We start from the raw sequence: 21839 nt of genomic DNA, 5'->3' as shown, positions 1-21839 counted from the left end.
CATCAGCACCAGCTCCTGATGAACGGGTTTGTTCTGCCTTCCCTCTGCCCTGCACTGGGCTCATCCCAGGCCACAACACAACACAGAGGTCAAAACCCTTCAGAAGAGAGAGATCCTTTCAGCTGGACTTGCTTCCCCAAGGTGTGTGACTCTGTGCCTCTGTGGGTGGAACGACACGGACTGACGACGTGAGCAGCTCCGATTGCAAATAAAAAAATCTTTATTGCATCTTAGAAGCAAGTCTTAAAAAAAGAAAAAAAAGGAGAGGAGGAAAAGAAAAATTTTCCATGCACCTACGTCCTTGGGACTGTCACCAGAAAATGATGAACATTGTAAGACACAGACTCTATGCTAGTTGCAGTTCATACTCCATACACGTGTAAACAATGGTTATTTCTTCCACTGGAATAGCAATTGCACTGTAAGATCCCTTCAAACATGGCAACAACCACCAAAGCCTTGGGTTTTCTCCATTCCTTCACCTGCCTCCCAAAGAGCAGGCAAAGTGGAACTGAGGGCAATGGGATGAAATGGGGCTGGAGGATATGATAGAAAAATATATTGTTCGCTGGTTTTTATTTTTTGTTTCTGCTGAGCAGGATATTTACAGGTACACAGGTCCCAAGAGATCATCTGCTTCAATGACAATGTCCAGTCACTGTCTAAGTCTCAGTGTACAGGGTTCCCTATCTGGCTTTAAGGCACTTTATTTAGTGTATTTTCTCTTACCTTGCTAGGTGTTAACTCATAGGGATCACACTTTCCTTGTGTTCAGCCTCCTCATCCCCAGTTCCTCTTAGAATACCAAAAAAATTTCTAAACTCACTGAAGTCATTCCAAAAATGTTAAAGAAATTTTGGGGGGGGAGAAAAAAAGATTCATGAAAAAATATTTTAGAAAGTAATCTTTGGAGATCATTTACTGTAAGTATGATGTACACTACCTTATCAGTGAGAAGATGCAATACATTCCTAATATATATATATATATTTACACACGCATATATATATATATAAAATATTAAAATGACTAACAGATATTCAAGGAAAGGTCAAGAACCTAAAACAATGGATATTAAATAAATTAACGGTCTAGCAGATACAGGAAAAAAAAAAATCCCAAAACAAAACTAGCAATCAAATGTAATAATTGTTCCCAGTACCACGACGCGGCCGAAGGAAATCGATGCGCTCGGGCGCGGGACACTCGGTGCAGAGGAGTTCTCCAGGTTCTCCTCGGGGATCTTGGATTGTTCATTGTGTGCTGTGGTTTGGCTGCCAGAGATTCCCCTTTTCCCAGCCCCTGGTGGTGTGGCTCAGCCTCTGGGGGTGGCTGAGGACAGAACACAGAACCCACCACGGGTTCCCCGAACGTTCCGTCCGTCCACGGACCAAACACCAAACGCAATTCCCACAGGGACCAAGCGGATCACGGCTTGTGCTTACCTCCTCCCCTCGCCCGCCCATCCTAAGTGGAGGTGAATTTTTAAACTGAAATAATCAGCTATGAGGGAAAAACAAAAACCCCTCCTGCCGTCACCACCCTTTCTCACCGCCACAGCCACTCGGATTTTCTAACGCAATTTGAGAATTAATGGCTAATCCTGACCCAAAGGAGCAGAATCTTTGCACGGTAGCAGTCACACCGAAAACATTTAGACACAGCGTTTTGTCACTTGGCTTTGCACGCTCGGGTCCACATTTACAGAATCCCAGCCATGAAGACGGCAACGGAAACGGTAGGAAACAATCTTTTGTTCATAAGGAAATTCTAATTCAAGTCAGATTTCCGCTGATCAGATAACTCTTAAACAATTTTTTTCTTTTTTTTTTTTTTTTTTGTTTGAAGGCAAATATTGATCACAGTTTTGTTCAAAACCAAAAACACAACAACAAAAAAACCCAAGGGCCTTGTTCTTCTCAAAACGAGCGCTTTGTAAGAAAACAACGATGATTTCTAAAATATATCCTGTGTGGTCTTTTAAAAGTGAATTATCAAAAAACATTTTCCCAAAAATAAATTAGATAATTAAAAAAAAAGTCTTTTCCAGCATAGCTGGACATTAGGCTGTCCTCACTGAGCCATTAGTATTGCTGCTTTTCCCAAAATTTGGGTCGTTTTTTTCAAACCATATTTCAGCCAGCTGTTGTGTGGACCCATAAGTTGAAGCTTTGGACCCCAAGCACATTTTATATTGTTTTGGATCAAGATTAGGGTCACAAAAAACAGGGTGATGCACATGGACCACTCCAATTTCTTGGCTTCTGAAAGTTTTTAAGCCAGCTTGAATGACTTTGTTAAATAGATCTACGTCTTCAAGGCCCCAACCTTGGATGGAGACATCAAAGCCACCCGCTCGAAGAAGGTCACCTTTGTAAATACAGGTGATACCAAAGCCATAGTTCCTCCAGAAACCTGTTTTCTGAGTGAAGGCAAAATGATTGTCACTAGGAACCTTTCCACTATAAACAATCTTTGGATCATACTGGCTAAAAATGATGGGAAAATATACTTGCTGACCCAAAACTGTGTTGGCTCTACACCGCTGGAGGAATTCTGTGGTAAACACTAAGTCAACATCACAGAAGAAAAGTAAAGACTCGTTCTGGAACTGAGAAGATCCAACTTCCAGAGCCAGTGCCCTTGAGAACTCCCCCGACACCGGCAGAACCTGCATGTCAGCCTTGGGGTATTTGGAGCGGTAATCTCTCATCAGCTCGATCTGCTTCGCCTTGTCAGGGTTGGAGTTGGAATTGAACAGCAGGACAACCAGCTTGACGTTCTGGTTGGGAATGAGGCACGTCTTTTCAAAATTCCCCATGAACCTTGCAAACATGTCGAACCGTCCGGAGAGAGGGATCAGGATGTTGATCTTCTTGTCTTTGAGCTCCTTCCTTTCTGCTTTGGACCTGCTGAGCTGGAAGGGGACAAACATCTTCAGCGAGTTGGAGAGGAAGGACAAGGACCCAGAGTCCTGGTTGATTTTGCTGGCCAGCTCTTTGGCGTCCATCTCTTCGTGCTCCATGAACTGGATCTTGCTGAAGGTCTGCTGCAGGTACGCGTGCCTCCTCACGGGGACCGTCATCTTCTTCCCCTTGTGCTTCTTGTAGAGAAGCAGCAGGTCCAGCACGTACTCTGCTCCGTACATGGGGTTCACCCTGCGGTACCCATACTGTATTTCCTTGAAATCAATGATCCTCCCCCGCGTCTTGGCGTTGGCGTTGATCATTTCCATGACCTGCATAACGATGTCGTCCAACGCCTCGCGCTGGGACGAGTCCATCCCTCTGCGAGGCGGCTGCCCGTCGGCACCCGAGTACAAATACTTCCCTGTGAGAAACTCCCACTCCAGGATCTCCTCCCGGTGGCGGGGCTGGAACCGCATGAAGGAGGGCGGCATGCCCAGCTGCAGGTCCTCCTTGTGGATCTCGGTGTTGCTGTACTTGCTCATGAGCACGATCTCGCGGTGCAGCTGCACGGTGCGGTGCCGCAGCTCGGCGATCTTGCGGCTCAGCATGTAGCTGTGCAGCCTGTACTGGTACGGGGGGTTCTTGTTGGGGTGCAGAGTTATGGCTCGGTGTATTTTGCTGTTCCTCAGGTCACGGATGTAGCCTTTTTTGTTCTTCTCGTAATTCTCGTAGAACAGCTGCTGCATCTAGGGGAGAGAGAAAGAGAGGAGAAGTCAGAGTCTCGGCAGAGCTGACCCTGTGAAAGTTTGCCCACACGACCCCGCTGGGAGAGAATTCCCCCTCGCTCACAGGGATTTCTGAATAAGCTGTTCTTGGGTTTAGGCACAGGTTGTAGCAATACCAGCTGCTATTCAAGGAAATTAAGAGGATTATTCATTGTGAACTGGTGAAAGAAACATCTATCATGGATTTGGGATTACTACAGCCCATTCTAGAGGTATCACCGGCGGCCAAACAATTCTGCAGTAAGTCCATTGTAAGCTCATTTCTTCACAACAACACACCATCACCAGGAAAATAACACCGTGAAGTGTTCACTACAAAACTCTCATTATTCATTTGTTTCCCATTGTTTTCATATTAATAATAAAGAAGAATAAAAAGGCATGCCATGTACATACTAAGCAAATGTGACAACACCATTTCCATTATATCCAAATGCCATTTAAGCATTAAAAATCCAGGTTTAGGCACTAAAAATGCAGGTTGCTGAATGTTTTAGTCAAGATGCCAAATATGTTACCTCAAGTGCTGCAATGCAAAGCTACAGCTGTCATTTTAAAATGTCAACGGACAGTAAAGTTGACCTGAGATTCCTAGAGTTCCAGAAGTCAGGTAATACAGGATGCATGCACACACCACAATAAAAACACCCTTAACGTGGCATTTGCTATTTCAAAACAAGAAGATAGTGAGCTGAGATTAGATTCACAAGCCTTAGGAAAGCAGACAAACCAGCTTTACACTCCTCAGTAGCTCAGGCAGTAGCTGATATCGTGCAAGGCAAACCAGGATGATAATGTGGAAAATAAACTGAAAATAAAACCTTGAGACCAAAGGTATAGACAGGCTTAGATGATGGAAATTTAAAAAGACCACAGGCAGATTGTATGTCACAGCACAAATGTCATCAACCTGCCAGAGCAGACACAGCACCCTCATTCAATATGGGATCCAATCTCTGTTACTGGCAGTGGAATCTGCCACAGGAAACACGGCAATAAAGCTTGTGTAAAAGGGCTCTACAGGTCAGCTAAGAGCCAAACTCAGAAAAAGAACCAGGGAGAAGGTCTCAAATATGATGGCAATCAAACAGAGCACTGAAAAGAAAATCACCAGCACAGAAACCTTCCTTTAACCAGCTGCTCAGAGCCAGCACAAGTCCTGTTTTATTAGGCCGTTGGTTGCATTTTTCCCATTATTGTGGACAGACACTGAATCTCAGGGATAAACCCACACCTGGATTTAATTGCTGCTATCTCAACAAGCCGGCTGTGTGCATGCTGAAACCTGACATTCGGCGTATCGCCGCCGACAGCGCGGAGCAGGCTGAGCCTGCTGGGAGCGGGGATTTGAACCTGAGCAAACGTAAATCACTGCAAAGCAGCGAGGCAGGGATTTCAGCAGCACTGAGAGAGAAAGGACGTTTATTTCGTGGGTCACCACCAGTCCCCCACCCCCTTCTCCTTCAAGTTCACCTTCTTCCCGCTCTCCCCAAGTGATCCCTGCTGCGTGCACGCTGTCTGGGAGCAATCCAGGCCAGAGGATGGATGGATCTGCGCAGCAACGCAGCCAAAGGAGAACATCTTGGCCATGGCCCCTTGGCAGGCCTCGGATGAGCTGCCTGTCGAGATGTATAATATCCCTTTAGAAATCATGCAAGATTTAAAAGAGCGCTACGGGCAGAGGTTAGCTGGTCTAATCCCACGTCCAGCAGAGTTATCCAAACTGAATGAACCTCATGCTTTCCCAAGGAACATTTTTTCCACTCACCCAAAAGACTGCTCTTCATTTGCATCCCTGTATTGTTTCCTCTTCTAATAAAGCTTTATGTTTTTGGTCACTTTGAACCTGGCTGTTGCTGTGAAGGGCTTTAGGAGACCTTCAATCACACCCACTTGGGGTCAGTCCTGTGAGCACCATTTACTGCAGTGGAGAGCTCTCACGGGAAGAACAGGATCAGTCCAACACTGCAGGACCCACTTATTTTACTGACAACACTGATCTATCCTCTAACACTGCAGACATGTAAAACTACAAGTATTAAATGCATATGGTAACCAATTTCACTGACATTTTAACAACAACTATAGGCAGAGGCTTTTCCAGGAGTCCTGTGACATCAGATAAAAATTCTTAAATCACATCATTAGGCCGCCATTATTTAAAGGGAAATTGACAATAGGATTTAATTTCAAGTCTTGTTTTGAATTTATAAGACAACAAAATCAAGACCACGCAGCCTGAATGCATTTACTCCAAAATTGCTACCTAGGGCATTCTGAAGAGGAAACCATGACAAGCAGAAAGGCTTTCAGATTACACAACAAAGTTTTAATAGAATACTGATGGGTAGGAAAATGTTATGAAACTTCCCAATGGAAGTAAAGATAGTAACCCCTAGCAAATGGCACAAATTAAAATTAAGAAGCATATTTTAAAGCTCTGGCTTACCACTCAGGAGTTACAACCTCTTAGGTACACTGGTTTCCTTCTAACACTCCTTCCTGCCCTTTCCCTAAACTAGCTTGCTTCAAAAACTGAAAATAAAACGTATCTCAGCAAGCCTTTAGTGGGGCTCCAACACAAAGCAATTTACAACTGAAACATCTATTACCATCCACCTTGCTCCAGCCAAGAAGGTGACACTGCCCGAGCAAACCCTGCGCTGCAGCTAATGAGAAGCACACAGCAGCCAGGCTTTTATTTAATCCCATTTTTCAGCAGAGTGCCTTGCAAGGCACGTTCCATGTTTTTTCCTATGGAGTCTCCCCCTCTCCTCCCCAGTGTGCCCCTGTCCCCTGGCATTCAGCAGGCTGCAGCAGGCACGGGGTGTGCCAGGATCCTGAAGCTCTGATCCCCCTCGGGGAGCCAAGGTTCCCCACACCAGCAGGAACACAAAGAAGGGTATTGGAAGGGGTTAAACAACTCCCTACAGAGAGCACAAAAAGTTACAAACCATTTCTTCACAGTGGCACCAAGTGCTGCACACAAAGTCCAAGTGCCCAGCGGAGCAGTTTAACCCTTCTCAGGCCGAGGTGCTGGCAGACACTGGAGCCAGTGCCACCGAGGGGCTGCGAGGCCACAGGGCTTTGTCCCAAAAACCAGCCCCACGTGGATTCTGTTTGCTCACCCACACCTACAAACTTGAAGGAAATGAGCAACTCCCTCCAGGCTGTTTGACAGCTCCACCAACACTGATTTGCCCAAATCAGTAAGGCTCCCCAGCACTGGGTTCAATCACTAAAAAGGACAATGCCCACCTATCACAAATCACTGCTAATACAATTTCTTACCATATTTGGGTCCAAACCACTGTGCTAAATATCACCAATTAGCACACGCTGGCTTTTGACTCCACGTGACACTGGACAGCCATAAGAAGATACAAAATCATCATTAACTCTTGTGTACATCACCAATAGGTGGGTGGAAGAAGGCCATAGAGAAAGGAATACCTGTGATTTATTTGCTCCTCCCAGTCACCAAACACACACAGGGGGAGTGACACAAGCCCAGGACATGCACGTCTCCCACAGACATTACGTGCCAAATTCCCCATGCCTGTTACCAGAGTCTTGAGAGCTGAACTCTTGCAAACTCTTCTTCTAGTGAAACAGGTTTCTCTGTGATTCTTTTTTTTTTAAAAAAAGAACCTTTCATGGATATTAATTTTGCAATGATTATATTCTAAGCATGCTTTATTCTAGTGCAGAGCACTGAGAGCATAGGGATACAAAGAAGAGCTACTCTTTATTGACCACTATTTACTCTAGACCTGTTGAAGCCTTAAAAACCCTAATGTTCCCCAAACCATTAGAGACTGAATGTTTAAACTGTGGTACAGCTGTTGTGGGCACTGCTGGCTCATATCCAAAAGACCAACTGAAAGGAGAGAGTGTTATGTTCTTCGTTTTAAATGAAGAAGTCTTTTGCAGGCCAAAAAAAGTGTACTGGAGAAAATGGACTTTAAAAATAAGACCAGTTTATGCAAAAACTGGCCTGCAGCCACGGATTAGCCCCCGAGGGCTTTCTCTCACAGCTCCAGATTGTGCTAGCAGAGCCCAGCAAACACAGCCCCACCAGCCTCAGGAACAGCAACCACGGATAAGACACGTTCTATGGCAGGTTTCGGAATGCCCAAGGTGGGTTTCAGTACAAAGCCCAGCTAATTAAAAGCCCGAATGATAGTTAATGTCACCTAGCTCAGAGCACCTCTGTCAGGAGGAGATGAGGATGTGTGTCCCACTGTGGAGCTGTTCTCCTGCAGGAGCAATGCAGGTGCTGGGACAGCCCCCACCCTGCCCCACAGCTCTGCAGCCAAACCCAGGCAGGATGCTCAGCTCCATCTCCTCCTTCCAAAAATGTGGCACAGCTGGTGGCAGGGGGCAGCTCCTGTTGGCTGGCTGAAGTGAGATTAAAGTCCTGCTCCCACATCCCAGGGAACTGCACTAGCACCATTTTGCCACTTTGCACTGATTAACCACATCAGATCTCCAGTTTTCTGGTTTATACATCACCAATGCAGCTCAACTGATGAAAAATTTTGCCAAGGGAAAGGAGCAGCAGGATTTTGTCACTTCCCTGTGCTGGAGGGGAAGACTGTAGGGATCTCCTGGATACAAGTCTGTGTATTCAGGGTTCTTTCTGTTTAAATCCTGATGCTTTATATCCCACAGCTAAACACTGACATGACTGAAGCCACTCCTTCAGACAGAGCTATTATGGTGGAGACAAACACAGGGAAGTAATGGATAAACACTCACTTCCAGTGAACTTAGCCACTCATCCATGGCTTTAAGCTCCCCAGTTGCCACTACAGGAAAGGATGCAGGAAACACCACTCAGTGCTGGGAGATCAGGCTTCCCTCTCAGCTGGCAAGTGAAGCCCTGAGCTCTGGAGCACGACTGAATGATGTGATTCTTCAGACAATCACTTCTCACACAAATTTCATCATGTACTGCTGGTTCACGTTTGCTTTGTTTCACAAAGAGAGGCAAGAAAATCATCCTGAGCAGTCAGTACTCAAAATTTCCATGGCTGGGGTAGCAGAGGCAGATCCAGCTGGGACCTCTGGGTGCAGTAAGCTCTGAAGCAACAAGTTTATTCTGCACAACACAAATGCCTCTTCTTATATGATCCTAAGAGGAACAGTGCTGGTCTCACTTGAGAGCCCTGCTGTGCCTCCTGCACTGCTCTCCTCTCCTCTCCAAAGTATTCCAGAAAGGAAGCCAAGAACTCAGGCAAGTTTCAAGCACAGCAAACTCAAGGTCATTGAATTCCCAAGGAATCTGTGAATTAGGAGAGTAGCTGCTGGAGTTCAAGCTTTTGTGAACCATACCAAGTAGCTGTTTAATTAAACAACTGTTTTTATCCCAATCCTTTCTTGTTTAAGCAAGCAGAAGAGCTTAAAAATTACTTATTCATTTACAGTTTCTCAAACCAAGTAGCCTTTAAAGTATTTCCAGCTTGGCAAAGGAAAGAAGAAAACCTGCAAAAATGAATGGGTCTTCAAGACTGGCATCGAGTACCTCACCTCTGACCCTGAGCTCCACAACCTCATTACCCAAAACCTACACGTGGGAGCCGTCCAAGGCACTTGGGAACTGAGATCCTCCAGCCAGGAAGCAGAGAACTTCCCTCCTCCTGGCCCTGCATTAAACTGAGCTTCATCCTCCTGGTCTAAACGAGGATACAGAAACCAGATAAAACAGAATGTGCCAGTGAGGATATTTAGATTTAGCAGTGTAAACCTTAGGAGAGCTGGATGTGATTGCGAGGTTTTAGTCCAAAAGGTTCTGATTTGACAGAAACAAAAACAAGTAAAATACCACTAAACATTAACAAATGTTCTACACTGCAGCTATTGAAGAAACAGAACATCGTAGGTGCAAATGACTAACTGTCATTGGGATTGCCTGAGAAAGTGTAATCAAAAGTTGCTCCTAACATAATTTCCAAATTACGAGTCCTGGGGCAAACTGCTGCTCCTCACAAGGCTCGCCCTTGCTCAAGTCAAGGCTCTGACCCATGGGGCAAATGATTCAGCTCTCCAGCCTCTGTCCCAGATCCAAACAAAACCAGGATACAGTGACTCCCTGCTGATTGCTCATTTGAAGGCCAGACTCAGGGATGATGCCAGATTACTTGCCCACTGAATCTGCTGCATCTCAGCATTGCTTTTCCTTGTTGTCAACTCCACACTTTTACTCCACAGTACAGGCAGAGCACAAGAAAACTTGTTTTTCATTATGCATTTCAACAGGCCCATGAAAGCCAGAGCCACAGCCTTGGAAGTCTGTATCTGCTCTTTCTCATGCAAAGTGTTAAGATTCCAGAGGAGCAGCACATGACCCTTGAAGGGGAGTTTCTTGGAGATGATGAGCAGAAAGCTTCTGACACCCTGGCCAATATATTTTGGATGCTAAAAACAGAGTTAGAGGGATGCAGTCTCCTCTGAACACAGACTACAGAAGAGAAGACCTCTTCTGGACTGCTGTGTGATTTTCCACCATGTGTTTTCAAGAAGCAGTAATGTAATCATTTAGAAATACTTTTGTCCATGGAATTCAAAGATTCCTATTTGGGAGCTACTCTCCACATCCAGTGGTTTTGTAGGAGCTGTGAGCCACGATGGATGAGGAGCCTTTTTGGTCCACTTGGCAAGGCTAGCAAAAGCTGCTGCTTGAAGGGGAGTGGAGAAGAAACCCTCTGCTTGGAGAAAATTTCAGCTGCAGCCCAGGCAGCCACCCACCATCTCAGCATCAGCCCAGCACCAGAAATCCAAGCTGGAGCAGCACAGCCTCTGTGCCAGATTGGATGGGGACAGCAGTGATCCTGCACCACACAGCACCCCAGACCTCTGCCAGCACCAGATCCTGCAAGAGGCCCAGGGGAAGCACTGGCTCCAGTGGGTCTGTCTGCAGGATCCCTCCCTGCCAGCCCTGCCCACCAGCACAGCCTTCTGCTGCTGCAGGATGTCCCAGGAACCTCCACCCCAGAGCAGGCACAGGGAGACAATGTCACAGAACAGCACTGAAGGACAGGGCTGAGGCAGTCAGCACAAAGCTCTGAATCTCTCTTGAGCCTTCACAGGAGATTACTGTGAATTTAATTAGGCAAAGATTCAGCCTCACAATAGCTGCAGTTCTTCCCTGCGTGTAAAAAGGTGGGGGTGTGTTTTAAAAAACAGATTCATTTGCAAGACATTCATCACTTCCAGCTTAAGCAGAACCATTTTGGATGAGGAGAGCCACAGCCCCTTTTTCATGGCAACAGACCATGCTTGCTGTTTCTGATCCCTTGAGAAGATTTGTGTCAGGAATACACCTTTTGGAAAGGGGCAGGAAAGAAGCTGGGAATGCTGAATTAAATCTCCAAGACAAGGCCAACTGCTCAGCTGCCTGTGTCAAAGCTGCAGCCCTCAGACCTGCAGTGCCAGATCAGCCTCAGAGAGAGAGAGCATCTTCCATAACTTCATTTATAAACCCATCTGCATTATGCTTTCCTAAAAACTGATGGTAAAAGCACTTCTCTGTATCACATCAGTATCAGCTGATGAAAACTGACAGAAAACTGGGAAATATAACATTTCTAATTCCTCTGCTGGTGGACCCTCCTCCCAGACGCCACAACAGCCACTCCATGGGTGCTGCTGTGCTGTGCCTCTGCCAGGCGAGCAGCTGGAAGAAGGGATGCTGCTCAGGAGGAACTCTTCAAACCTTAGCCCCTTCCAAATTGCTGATGGCCTGTCCCTAGGAGGTGGCAGCTGCACCCACTTGAAGCTGGTGGGGTTATCTGAAACACAGAACCAGCCAGCATTGAAGTAACACTCTGAGGACTCTCTGTGTCCACTTGGTCCTGCTGGACCAACGAGGCTCCGCTCGTGTCTCACCGGTGTCACCTGGTTTGCAACAGCACAAAGGACAAGGGGATGGTGAACCACTGTGCATGGCTCAGCCATCTCTCTTCCAGGCTTGGATTTCAGTGAGTGCTCCCATGGTGCTCTCTAGCTGCTTTTTCCAGGGTCATGCTGAGACACCATGGCTGGCCGCTGCTGAAGGCTGCTCCGCTGCGAGCGGGGTGGGAGCTGGCAGCACGAGGCAGTGCTGGGTTTCCTGCCCAGGTCTGCTGTCAGCAGTAATCACAGTCACAGAAATCACTGAATATTCCAAGCTGGAAGGGACCCAGAGGGATCATTGAGTCCAGCTCCTAAGTGAATGGTCCATACTGGGATGACCACGACCTTGGTGCTACTAGCATCATGCTCAAGCAGCTGAGCTCATCTCAGTACACCCCTCCCTGGCATCCAGCAATGATGCCAGGAGCTCAAATTAAGCTGGATTTAAAAGAAATCTCCTTTTACTCCTGTTGGAAGCAAACTAGAACAAGCTATGGAGTTCCCTACAGACCTCCCACAGAACCAGTGCCCAGTACAACATTTGTGACACAGGCAGAGGGTTTCACTCCTCTTTCACCCTCCTGCGAGCTCAGAGCAGTTCATCTTCAATCTGGTTTTTCAGCCAGAGCCACCATTTCTGGAGCTGGTTTGAAGACTGCCTGCAAGGGCCTGGACTCAATCACCAGCTTGTTTCACACAGGGAGCAGCACAGGGTGACAGCTTCCAGGGCTCACCAAAGCTGCACAGCATTGTTCTCAAGTGTCCATATGAAACGCGTGCACTTTTTTTTTTTTTTGCCCAAAGAATTGTTTAGCAATTGCTCCGAGGAGGGGAGGAAAATAAAGTCACAAACCCTTTTTTTTATGTGGAGAAGCCACATGTTTCAGTCAGCCCACGAGGATCCACAGCTGAGCCCTGGCCTGGGGATAGCAGAGCTTTAGGAGGCTGTGACGGTAACAAGCAGTAACGCAGCTGCTGCAGAAAGAATTTCCACAGCGAGATGATGATTGCACAAGGGTTCCTCTAGTGCTTGTACCATTACCACGCACGACTTACAGCCTTCCTGCTCTTCTGTGCTGAGTTCAAAAACAAAATCTGCCCTTTGTCTCACCACTGGAAAACATATGTACATCGTGCAGCGGAGACGTGGCACTGCCAAAACCACTGAGAAGGTCTCTGCCTCAAACAGCTCTGCCACCTAAAATAAGTGCAATACACGCAGTTTGGTTATAAAAGATACAGCTCAATAAGGATCAGCAGGCAAGGTCTGCCCATTCAGAGGGCTGATAAATCTCTCAAGAATTTGCCTTTCATGCCCTGTAACCCAAAAGCACCATAAACTGTGCATTAATAGCTCTAACTCCAAAGGTCACCTATTTTTATTGCTTGCTTTGCTGAAGCACGAGGGATAATATATTTTAAATAAGTCACTTTTTAGGAGAAAGCAGTGACTTACTAATTACTCATTTAGAAAGGGTTGGCATGGTGGGTGCAGATTCAACACCCTGGAAAGAAAAATGGTGAGAGAAGGGAAAAGGGGTGAGAGAAGGGAAAAAGGTTATGAAAGAAGGGAAAAGCACTGCTGCACATGCACAGGTCTAGGACCAACTCGTTGCTCTGGAGTTTCACATACGCTCAGAACTAGAAGGAAGGCAACATCTTTCTAGGCAGCCACAGTTTTTATTGTCCTCCTGTCAGTGGAACAACTTTCTCATTATTAAAACGAGCTGTCAGGCAGACTGGCATTTCCCTCCTCGCCGTGTCCAAGTCAGCCCGTTCGTTCAAATATGGTTAAAGATTTCACACAGGGTTGCTGGCTAACTGTATATGGTCTGAGGTTTTCTGGAAGTTTGCTGTCTGGCACAGCTTGGACAAGGAACAAGCAGCATTACTCTGCAGCACTCTGTAACCAAGTGCCTCTTGCATTACACACAGTCTGTCAGTGCCAGGGGTTCACCTCCACAAGGGTGTTTAAGCCTTGGATGTTCACCATCCATCATCCAGCTCTGACAAAAGGAGTATTCAACTGCTCCCTTTGTAATGCTCTAAATTAAAACAGGAGATGCAGATGCTGATAAATGCAATTATGCTGAATGTAAATGCATTAGAAATGGAAAGGGAAAAAAACAGTCTCAAATACTCACACAGCTTGGGGAAGGATTTGCTGATCACAAAACACAAGTTAACTCTCTTTTGAATATTAGCCACACATACAAAGAATTTTTGGGTCTTGGGGAAGGATTTGCTAATCACACAACACAAGTTAATTCTCTTTTGAATATTAGCCACACATACAAAGAGTTTTTGGGTCTTTCTAGGGTCTTCTTTGCTTCCAACCTGGAGCACACTTTGTTCTGCTGGCTGCAGCCAAGCTGGCAGAGGTGCAGTTTTGGTAGAGCAGACCTGGCTCCAAAACTTGTGCCCATTGCCTGCAGCCACCATGGCTTGGTCCCTCCATCCCTCCAGCTGCCAGCCTGCAGCCTACAAGTCTCAGCTTGCACCCAGCTGCTGCTTCCTTTCCCTCTCCCTTGGCCACTGCAGCCTTTCTAGATTTGGAAACAAGGAGCTTGGAGGAATTTCTCATTTTCATTAGTGACTTTCCCATACTCCACTGACATTTTTCCACTCATCTGGGAGACAGGGGAAATGGGAGATCTCCTGGGTGGGTTTGCCTGTTGGGTCAAGGTCCTGCTGCTCCAAGCAACCTCACGTGTGCTCAACAGAGAAAGGCAGGGAGGGAGGAAAACCCACTGCTGAGAATGCAGAAGGAGCTTTAGCCAACAGATGGAGAAGGCCAGTGGAGTTTGCAGCTCCCTCAGCAGACAGCAATGCCTTGTCTTCTTATGACCCATTTTCAGTTGCTGATCGAGGACATTTCAGGGATTTGACTCATGAATAGCAAATTACTTCTGCTGGCTTTGCCAGAAAGCCTTCTCCTTGCTGCAGGAAGCCTGGGCTGCTTTGAAGTAGCTCCTGAACCAAGACAATTTACAGCCTGACAGCTTAAAGCTGCATTGAAACGGGCCCTGGTGTCCTGGGGGTGTCATAAATCACCGCGGCTCAGGGGCAGGCAGGGCAGGGTGCATGGATGGGGACTGTGTTCTTCTGCTGTGCCACAAAGGCACGGCCACGAGGGAGCCAGAGCCCTTCAATGGGGCTTTCAGAGGGACACACAGCACTACTTTCTGCTGCCTTCCCTCAGTACTCTTCCGAGATATACTTGTGTCATCTGAACTGCAGGTTGTTCCCGAGTTCAGTGCGGTTTTGAGCTGAGCTAATCCGGGCTCTGCCGTGCACCCCATGAGCAAATAGGTGCTCCCAACTCCTAGCCAAGAGCAGGCTTGGAATCCTCTACTGAGAGCAAGCTTTTGGGAACAGCTCAGCTGGTGGCAGAGGATCCATGGCTGACTCAGTCCTGGGGGCTGCACCTTGTGTCAGGAAACCAAGTGGGCACTGACACCCATTATTTGAGTCTTTGAAAGAGCTGCATGCTCAGCACAGCTCATCTGGCACCCCCAGAGGCACCCCCAGAGCTCTGGGTGGGAGGACAGCTCTCACTCTGCTCAAGGACATCTGTCAGGGACGTCCTCCACAGCCACAACCTGAGCTGGGATGCCCAGTCCAGCAGCACTTTTCTCTAAAGCCTACAGAGAGAGCTTTGCATGGATTCTCACCCCCATTTCATGGCTGTTTAGCTCATCCCCATTTGGGGTTTTCCCATCCCAGAGCCAGGGAATGTCACGCAGGCTGCGGGACCGTGCTCCTCATCAAGCCCTGCCTTTGCCTCGTCTTGATGTGAATGCCAAAGTCAAATATAATCCACCCACCCAAACCAGATGTTAGAAACCTGTCTGTCTCTCTTCAGCTGTCCTCTGAGGTCTGGCCTCCTGTCAAATGCCTGAGGCGAGAGTTTTCTTTTTTATTTTTAAGGCAATGATAATATGTTCAAAGGCTCTTTCTTCTGTTTGGAGAGAGCAAATCTACACCTGGTCCAGAAGTGCTTCAATACACAACCAGCAACTAACAAACCTCTGCCTCTGAGAGAAGTTTGGCCACTTGACTTTCAAAATAGTTGTTTCCTCCCTTCACAGAAATTTTAACAGCTAATTCAGTAGTGCCACAGGAACAGAGGCACAAATCGAGCCAAATCTGTTCAGTGTGCCACCTTTTTGTTCAGCAAACTGTCAAAAGAGAACTTTTATTTTCCCCTCTGGAACAGCACTTCTTTCTCCAGATCTTTAAGCCAGAAGAATACAGAGATGATCTCCTGGACATTTGTTTTCCATGGAAACAGTGCATTGCTGGGTATTTCTCACAGATAAAAAAGGAGAGGAGCAAAGACAGAGGGAGAGTAGAAGGGAGAAGGACAGATCAGACCAGAAGGAGCAAGTCTGCAGCACCCTTGCGTTGTCTCATAGTACTCCTTAAGCAAGAACCTCCTTTTGGGTACTTTATGTCCTAAAAAAACCCCAACACGTACCAGGAGTCTGTGTTGCGCAAAGATGAGAGATGAAAAGCATTATGCTGACCTTAAAAATGTAGCTCAGGGGCCTGATGCATCTCAGACTGTTTAGTATTAGCATTAGCCAGAAAAGCACTGAAAAATGCATTGCAGGATATTGGAGAAATCTATATCCGGATATTAAAACTAGTATTGAGTAAACTGTGAGGAGTGACTATCACAATATGGTCAGACCACAAGCTTAACAAAGCCTAGGGAATAAAGCACTGTGACTAATTTGAAGCACATTAAAAGAAATCACATACAAACCCCACTAAATCCATCAACTCCCAAGGACACTTCTTTGCCTCGTTTCAAAGGGGTGAGGACACAAACACACAAGATTTACACAACATGTTGTACTGCTCACTGCCTTATGCTGATTTCCAACCAAAGTACTGCCTGTTCTTGAGGACTGGGATTTCACACTTGGAGGATTTCTAAGAAAGAGGTTTTATGGCTGGGACTGAAGTGACGTGGCCAGAACATGAGGACTCAGCAGAGTCAGTGCCTGCCTGACCATGCCTCCCCACCACAGCAGGCACTGTCCCCTGGCAGCAGGGATGAGTGTCCAGGTTCTGGGACCCACCAGCAGAGAAACAGCATCATCTTAGCAGATCTACCATGTTATTTGCAACGAGCCAAGAATTCTGTCAAAGAAAACCTTCCACCTTCCTGGGCTCCCTGCATGTTGGATTTCTCCTGTGGCCTTGCCCTCCTGTCCACTCTGCAGGGGACAGAAACCACCCAACCCATGAAATGTCAGCCTCTTCATTTTGTCAAAAGGCTAAAGTAAAGGGAAAGTAAAATAACCCCACAGCATCAAAAAACCCACATCAAAACCCAGCCCTACCACAACATCCTTCTCATCTTCATCCCTCAGACAGCTCACACCGTACTGAGACTGGCACTGTCTTGAAAGGACATTTATCTGCTCTGGGCCTGCTTTGTGTTCCACAGGAGCACAGCTAGACAGGGATCAGTGGCTCAAGGCCACGAGAAGTGTGTGGCACAAGAGTTGATGGCTCACTCAAGGTGGCAGCAGGGGCTGAGCAGTCCTGCACAGACACTGTGTTAGACAGCAAGTGCTGCAATGAATGCCAGCCTGGAAATTTCCTTACAGGATAAGAGATATACTGGAGACTGGAAAAGAGCACGTGACAGCAGGAGGTTGTAGTTTATGAGAGCAGTTGAGACCACTGCTAATAATTAATGCAGAATGCCAGGAGGAGTGAACTTTGTGAATCATGATGCAGGTTTGTAGGAGATGCTCTAATTCATGCACTACTGAATGACATCAAATCCAAATGTCAAATCCACTCCAAACCCAGGGGTGACTTAGCCAACTCTAGATTCAGTTTCTTTCTTCACTTCCAAGTTACAGAAACCATCACCCTGACATAATGGTTTAGGTTTTAACAGCATGAATCTTTTGGCCATAACCATGCAGGAAAAAACAAAACAATAATAAATCTGTAAGCCTCAGTGGCAAGCAAAAGAATGCAATCTTGATTCTCTTGCCCACTAAATAATTATGCTTACATCATGCTAAAATAAAAGTCTACGTTGTGCTTTCTGTTATTAAAAATACAAGGAAGAGATCAAACTGTCCATATATATGGAATTATAAAACCAAGCCATATATCACCCAGACCAAAGTATGTAATCACGACATAACAAATGGAGTTTAATACTCAGCGGAAACCACAGCTTTGGAAGACATTTAAAGGAATATTTCCATTTTCCTAGGTACTATATCAGGTTCTTGGCCAGACATTTTTGATTGCACTGTACTAAAAATACAGTCCTAGTTTCAGAAGACAAAAATTTTCGAAGCATGACGAAATGTGAAAGGTAATTGCAATGCACCGCTGAGCTATTTTATTACATTATCTAACATCTTTAAAGAGTAGATTAGCTCACAGTGCAAACATTCTGGTTTCCCTGATGTTTGAGTCCTGGCAGCTACACAAGCAGCAGGAAGAGCCGTGCCTGAAGACAGGAGAGTGGTGCTAGTGAGCTTCTGGAGCAGCTTTCCCCAGCAGAGCACGCAGCACTTTCCATCCAAGAACGTCGTGGAAGAGCTGCAGCCCCTTTGCTGAGGCAGTCTGGGAAGATGCTGGGAGAGGTGTGTGATCTCCTGCCAAGCCTCCTCAGCAAAACTGAAATAGCCAAAGGTTTATCAGCACCAACTGGGTCTCACTGCTGACATAAACCAGGGGGGAGCTGATTTGAGAAGCTGCTGGAGCCCACAGCCCCACTGAGCACTCGGCGGTGGGCAAGAGCTGCCTCCCCCTCAGCTGCCTTCATTTAACCCTAACTCCTTCCTACCTTCCTTTAACCCTAAATTCCTACCTTCATTTAACCTTAACTTCTTCCTACCTTCATTTAACCCTAAATTCCCACCTTCATTGAACCCTTCTTCCTATCTTCCTTTAACCCTAACTCCTTCCTACCTTCCTTTAACCCTAAATTCCTACCTTCATTTAACCTTAACTTCTTCCTACCTTCATTTAACCCTAATTATCTACTTTCATTACCCTAAGTCCCTACCTTCCCAGAAGGAACAGCACAGTGCTAATGTGATAATACCTTAAGAACTGAGGCTGCCCAAAACCAGAGATGCTCAACTCTTAGGAAAAGGACAAAAGCCTGGTGAGAAACAGCAGCTGTGGAGAGAGCAGAAGGGACTCACTACACCTGCAACAAATAACTCACTGCAGTGGATGAGATTTGTGCTCCACAAATCCCTGTTTACCTAGGAAATCCATATTTACAAAGGCTGTGGTTATGTGTTCCTTCCACTCCCTTAGCCCTCCCACCTGTTACAGCCAGGAGCCGGGGGAGCCCTCCTCCAGCTGCTCCATTATTCCCAGAGATTTTTCCCTTCCTCTTCACTCTCTGGCTGGTTTGTCCAAGAAACAGTGCTGGTTATGCAATGAAAAGCAGTGAGAAAGAATAATCACTAACCAAACTTCTGCTTCCTTTGTGCAGCCAGGCTCACAAAATAACTGCTCCTCTCATCAAGCACAGGCTAAACCTCTAGGAAACCAACATGCAGGTGGGTCCAGCATGGCATGGGAGGCAGGGAATAAGCAAATGTCTCTCAAGAAGACAAAATGGAGGAGAAATATTTAGGTCCTTAGTTCAAAAATAGACAGTAGCTGTATGCTGCCATCACCTAGTATATGACATTGCAGTTTATTGCTCCATAAAACTCAGTTTTAAGCTCAGTTTGCATCCTGAAGGCTGTTTGCAAGCAGCAATTTAAATGTAGGGTTTCAAACATGATGTTACAAAACTGAAGACCCATTTTCGACAAGATTGAATGAATTGTATTTTGAATGTTGTTTTTTCTAAAACATGTACAGCCTGCCATAAAAACTAGTGAGAGAAACTACAGCCAGAATACGAGGTGTCAATGGTCAAGCATATCCTCATTAGAGGGTGGCCAAGTGATATTTATTTAAAGTGTTATGCACTATGAATTAAACATTTATTTTGTGTCACCCAGTAAAATATCTGAACCTCATTTTGGCAGCTGTGCAAATTCTACCTTGACTGCATTGACGACTGACTGTACTCCTTTTGACTTTCATGCAGTCTCTCTTCTTGTTTTAAGAGAAAAACCTAAAAATCAAGAATGCCAAAAATGCAAACATTGGTGTATCAGCCCATGGTATGCAAAAGGAGCACGAAAGCAGATCACCACTCACGACATCGCCTCTATTAAGGTTGCAGATGGAATTACAGTGTGATAATTAAAGTTCTGGAAGACTTGGCAACCTTATCCTGTAAGAGTGACTCTTCTAAAAGGTCTGGGAACACGGACTTTCTGTTCCTGGATCGATGGCTTAAACAGGGCACATATTAAACATCACTTGGAGATCTGACCATCAGTTCCTTCCCCCACTAAGGAGAGAAAGAGCCTCACAAATTTTGGCTTAGAAACCCCTCAGAGATCCTCCTGCCCAAAGTGGCTAAAGCTACAGATGACACTCCACAAGAAACACATGTCAGACTGCTATTAATATTTACCCAGTCTGAAAAGTGTTTTGGCATGGTTTTAACAGGATTGCAGGATTTATTCCATTTGAAATGCTCTCTGGACCACACGTCAGAGCAATGCTGCTGTGTGTCACTGTTCCATTGACTCAGCAGTCGAAATGTGACACTTTTTCTACCTCAGAACAGGCCTGGAGAGCAGAACCAGCCTCTGCTACATGAGGGACAGCAGTGGCAGATGGCAAAACAGTCAGTACAAAAACTCTAACAAGAACTGAAACAGAAGCTGTTGACACCTACGTCCATTGGGCAAAGCACATTCAAAAATCACATTCTACAGACCAACATTTACTTCAGTGCCTGGCACAGAAAAGAATGGTCACTACATGCATTGGCCTTTGGAGGGTTTATGACAGACAAAGCAGGAGTAACATGGTAGGAAAGGCACTTACAAAGAAAGTCCAAATTTGACCACTAGGTGTGGGTTGTTACAATCTGACAATATGGAAATGGGCTTCCATATTAATTTAGAGGTGTAAGAAGATGCAAGAGCTGAAAACAAGGACACCACACTATCAAAATGGCTGAACTTTTGAATAGCTTCACTCAAATGAAAAAAGTGGGCAAGATTATATACTACTGCCCAAATGCTCTGACCTAAAAATCAGACTAAAGCCTATTTTTTTAAAAAATTATTTTAAAAATAAAGTTTCTGGAAGCTGTTACACAGACCATCCTGCTTGCTTTACATGTGACCAACCATCCTGTCTGGACCAGAACCCCTAAATTATCCATATAGCTCATTACCTTACACAACTGTCTTTATCTTTCTCCACTTGTCCCTACCACTCATAGTCCTGTATTAATGGACTTTTATTTCAGAGCTTCAGAAGATTCCACCAGGATGAGGGAAGGTTTATATCTTTCTCCACTTGTCCCTACCACTCATAGTCCTGTATTAATGAACTAGAAGATTCCACCAGGATCAGGGATGGTTTGGTGTTAAATGTAGTTCTGGTAGCAAAAGATATGAGTGGAGAAGGTATGGAGACATGGGGGCTTTGCTCTGAGAAGTTGCTCAGCATCTCCCATCAGCCCAAGCCCCAGGTAGGATACAGACTTTTTTCAAAGAGGTCTGGCTAGTTATCCATGGTGAAGGTCACTGTAGGTCACCAAGCTGGTGTCAGGAACAATTCCTATCCCAGGGCATATGGGAGGCTAAATCCCTCCCCCAGAGCCTCTCCTACTGCAGTGTGGGATATGCCTCTCTCTTAGGACCACTTAAGCATCTCTCCCCTAATCAATCATCTGTCTGTGGAGACGACCAGGAATTAACCTCATCCCTCCAGAGCAAAACTGGATTAGGCAGACATTCCTGAGTTAATACGAGCACACCTGGGAGAAACTGAACAGCCTGTGATGCAGCGAGATCAAACGAGCAAAGCCCAGGGGGGAACACCAGCGAGTGCTCCACAAGCTATGGCTCCAAACACAAGCACTGCCTGCTTTTCCAATCGCTCCTGCTCCAGTTTTTGGGCAGGAGCAGCGGCAGATCCGCAGCGCTGCTGCCTCTGCCAACCGCAGCGTCCAAATTCCTACCAAGGAACAGCCGGGGCTGCGGGCACTGCCGTGTGCTGCACCTCGTGGAAAATCCATTGTCAAGCCCTGTGCTAAGCCAGCCCCCAAATCCTGCCAGGAAGCAGCTGAGAGCAGCCCCAGCCTCCCATCAACGTGGACCTGCAG

The 21839-nt window shown here is 46.2% G+C and overlaps 1 protein-coding gene across 1 annotated transcript in view; it reads right to left on the bottom strand.

Moving 5' to 3' along the window:
* Positions 1–202: 202 nt before the first annotated feature.
* Positions 203–21839, bottom strand: part of CHSY1 (chondroitin sulfate synthase 1) — a 75642-nt gene continuing 54005 nt past the window's right edge. Inside the window, exon 3 of the mRNA XM_041469253.1 lies at positions 203–3655. Within this exon, the coding sequence (XP_041325187.1) occupies positions 2063–3655 (1593 nt within the window). The 3' untranslated portion in view covers positions 203–2062. The remainder of the gene's footprint in view (positions 3656–21839) is intronic.

This window comes from Pyrgilauda ruficollis, unplaced genomic scaffold (genome assembly GCF_017590135.1).
Source record: "Pyrgilauda ruficollis isolate IOZ18807 unplaced genomic scaffold, ASM1759013v1 scaffold23, whole genome shotgun sequence".
NCBI classification, from domain to species: Eukaryota; Metazoa; Chordata; class Aves; order Passeriformes; family Passeridae; genus Pyrgilauda; species Pyrgilauda ruficollis.
This window is presented reverse-complemented; position numbering and strand designations above follow the sequence as displayed.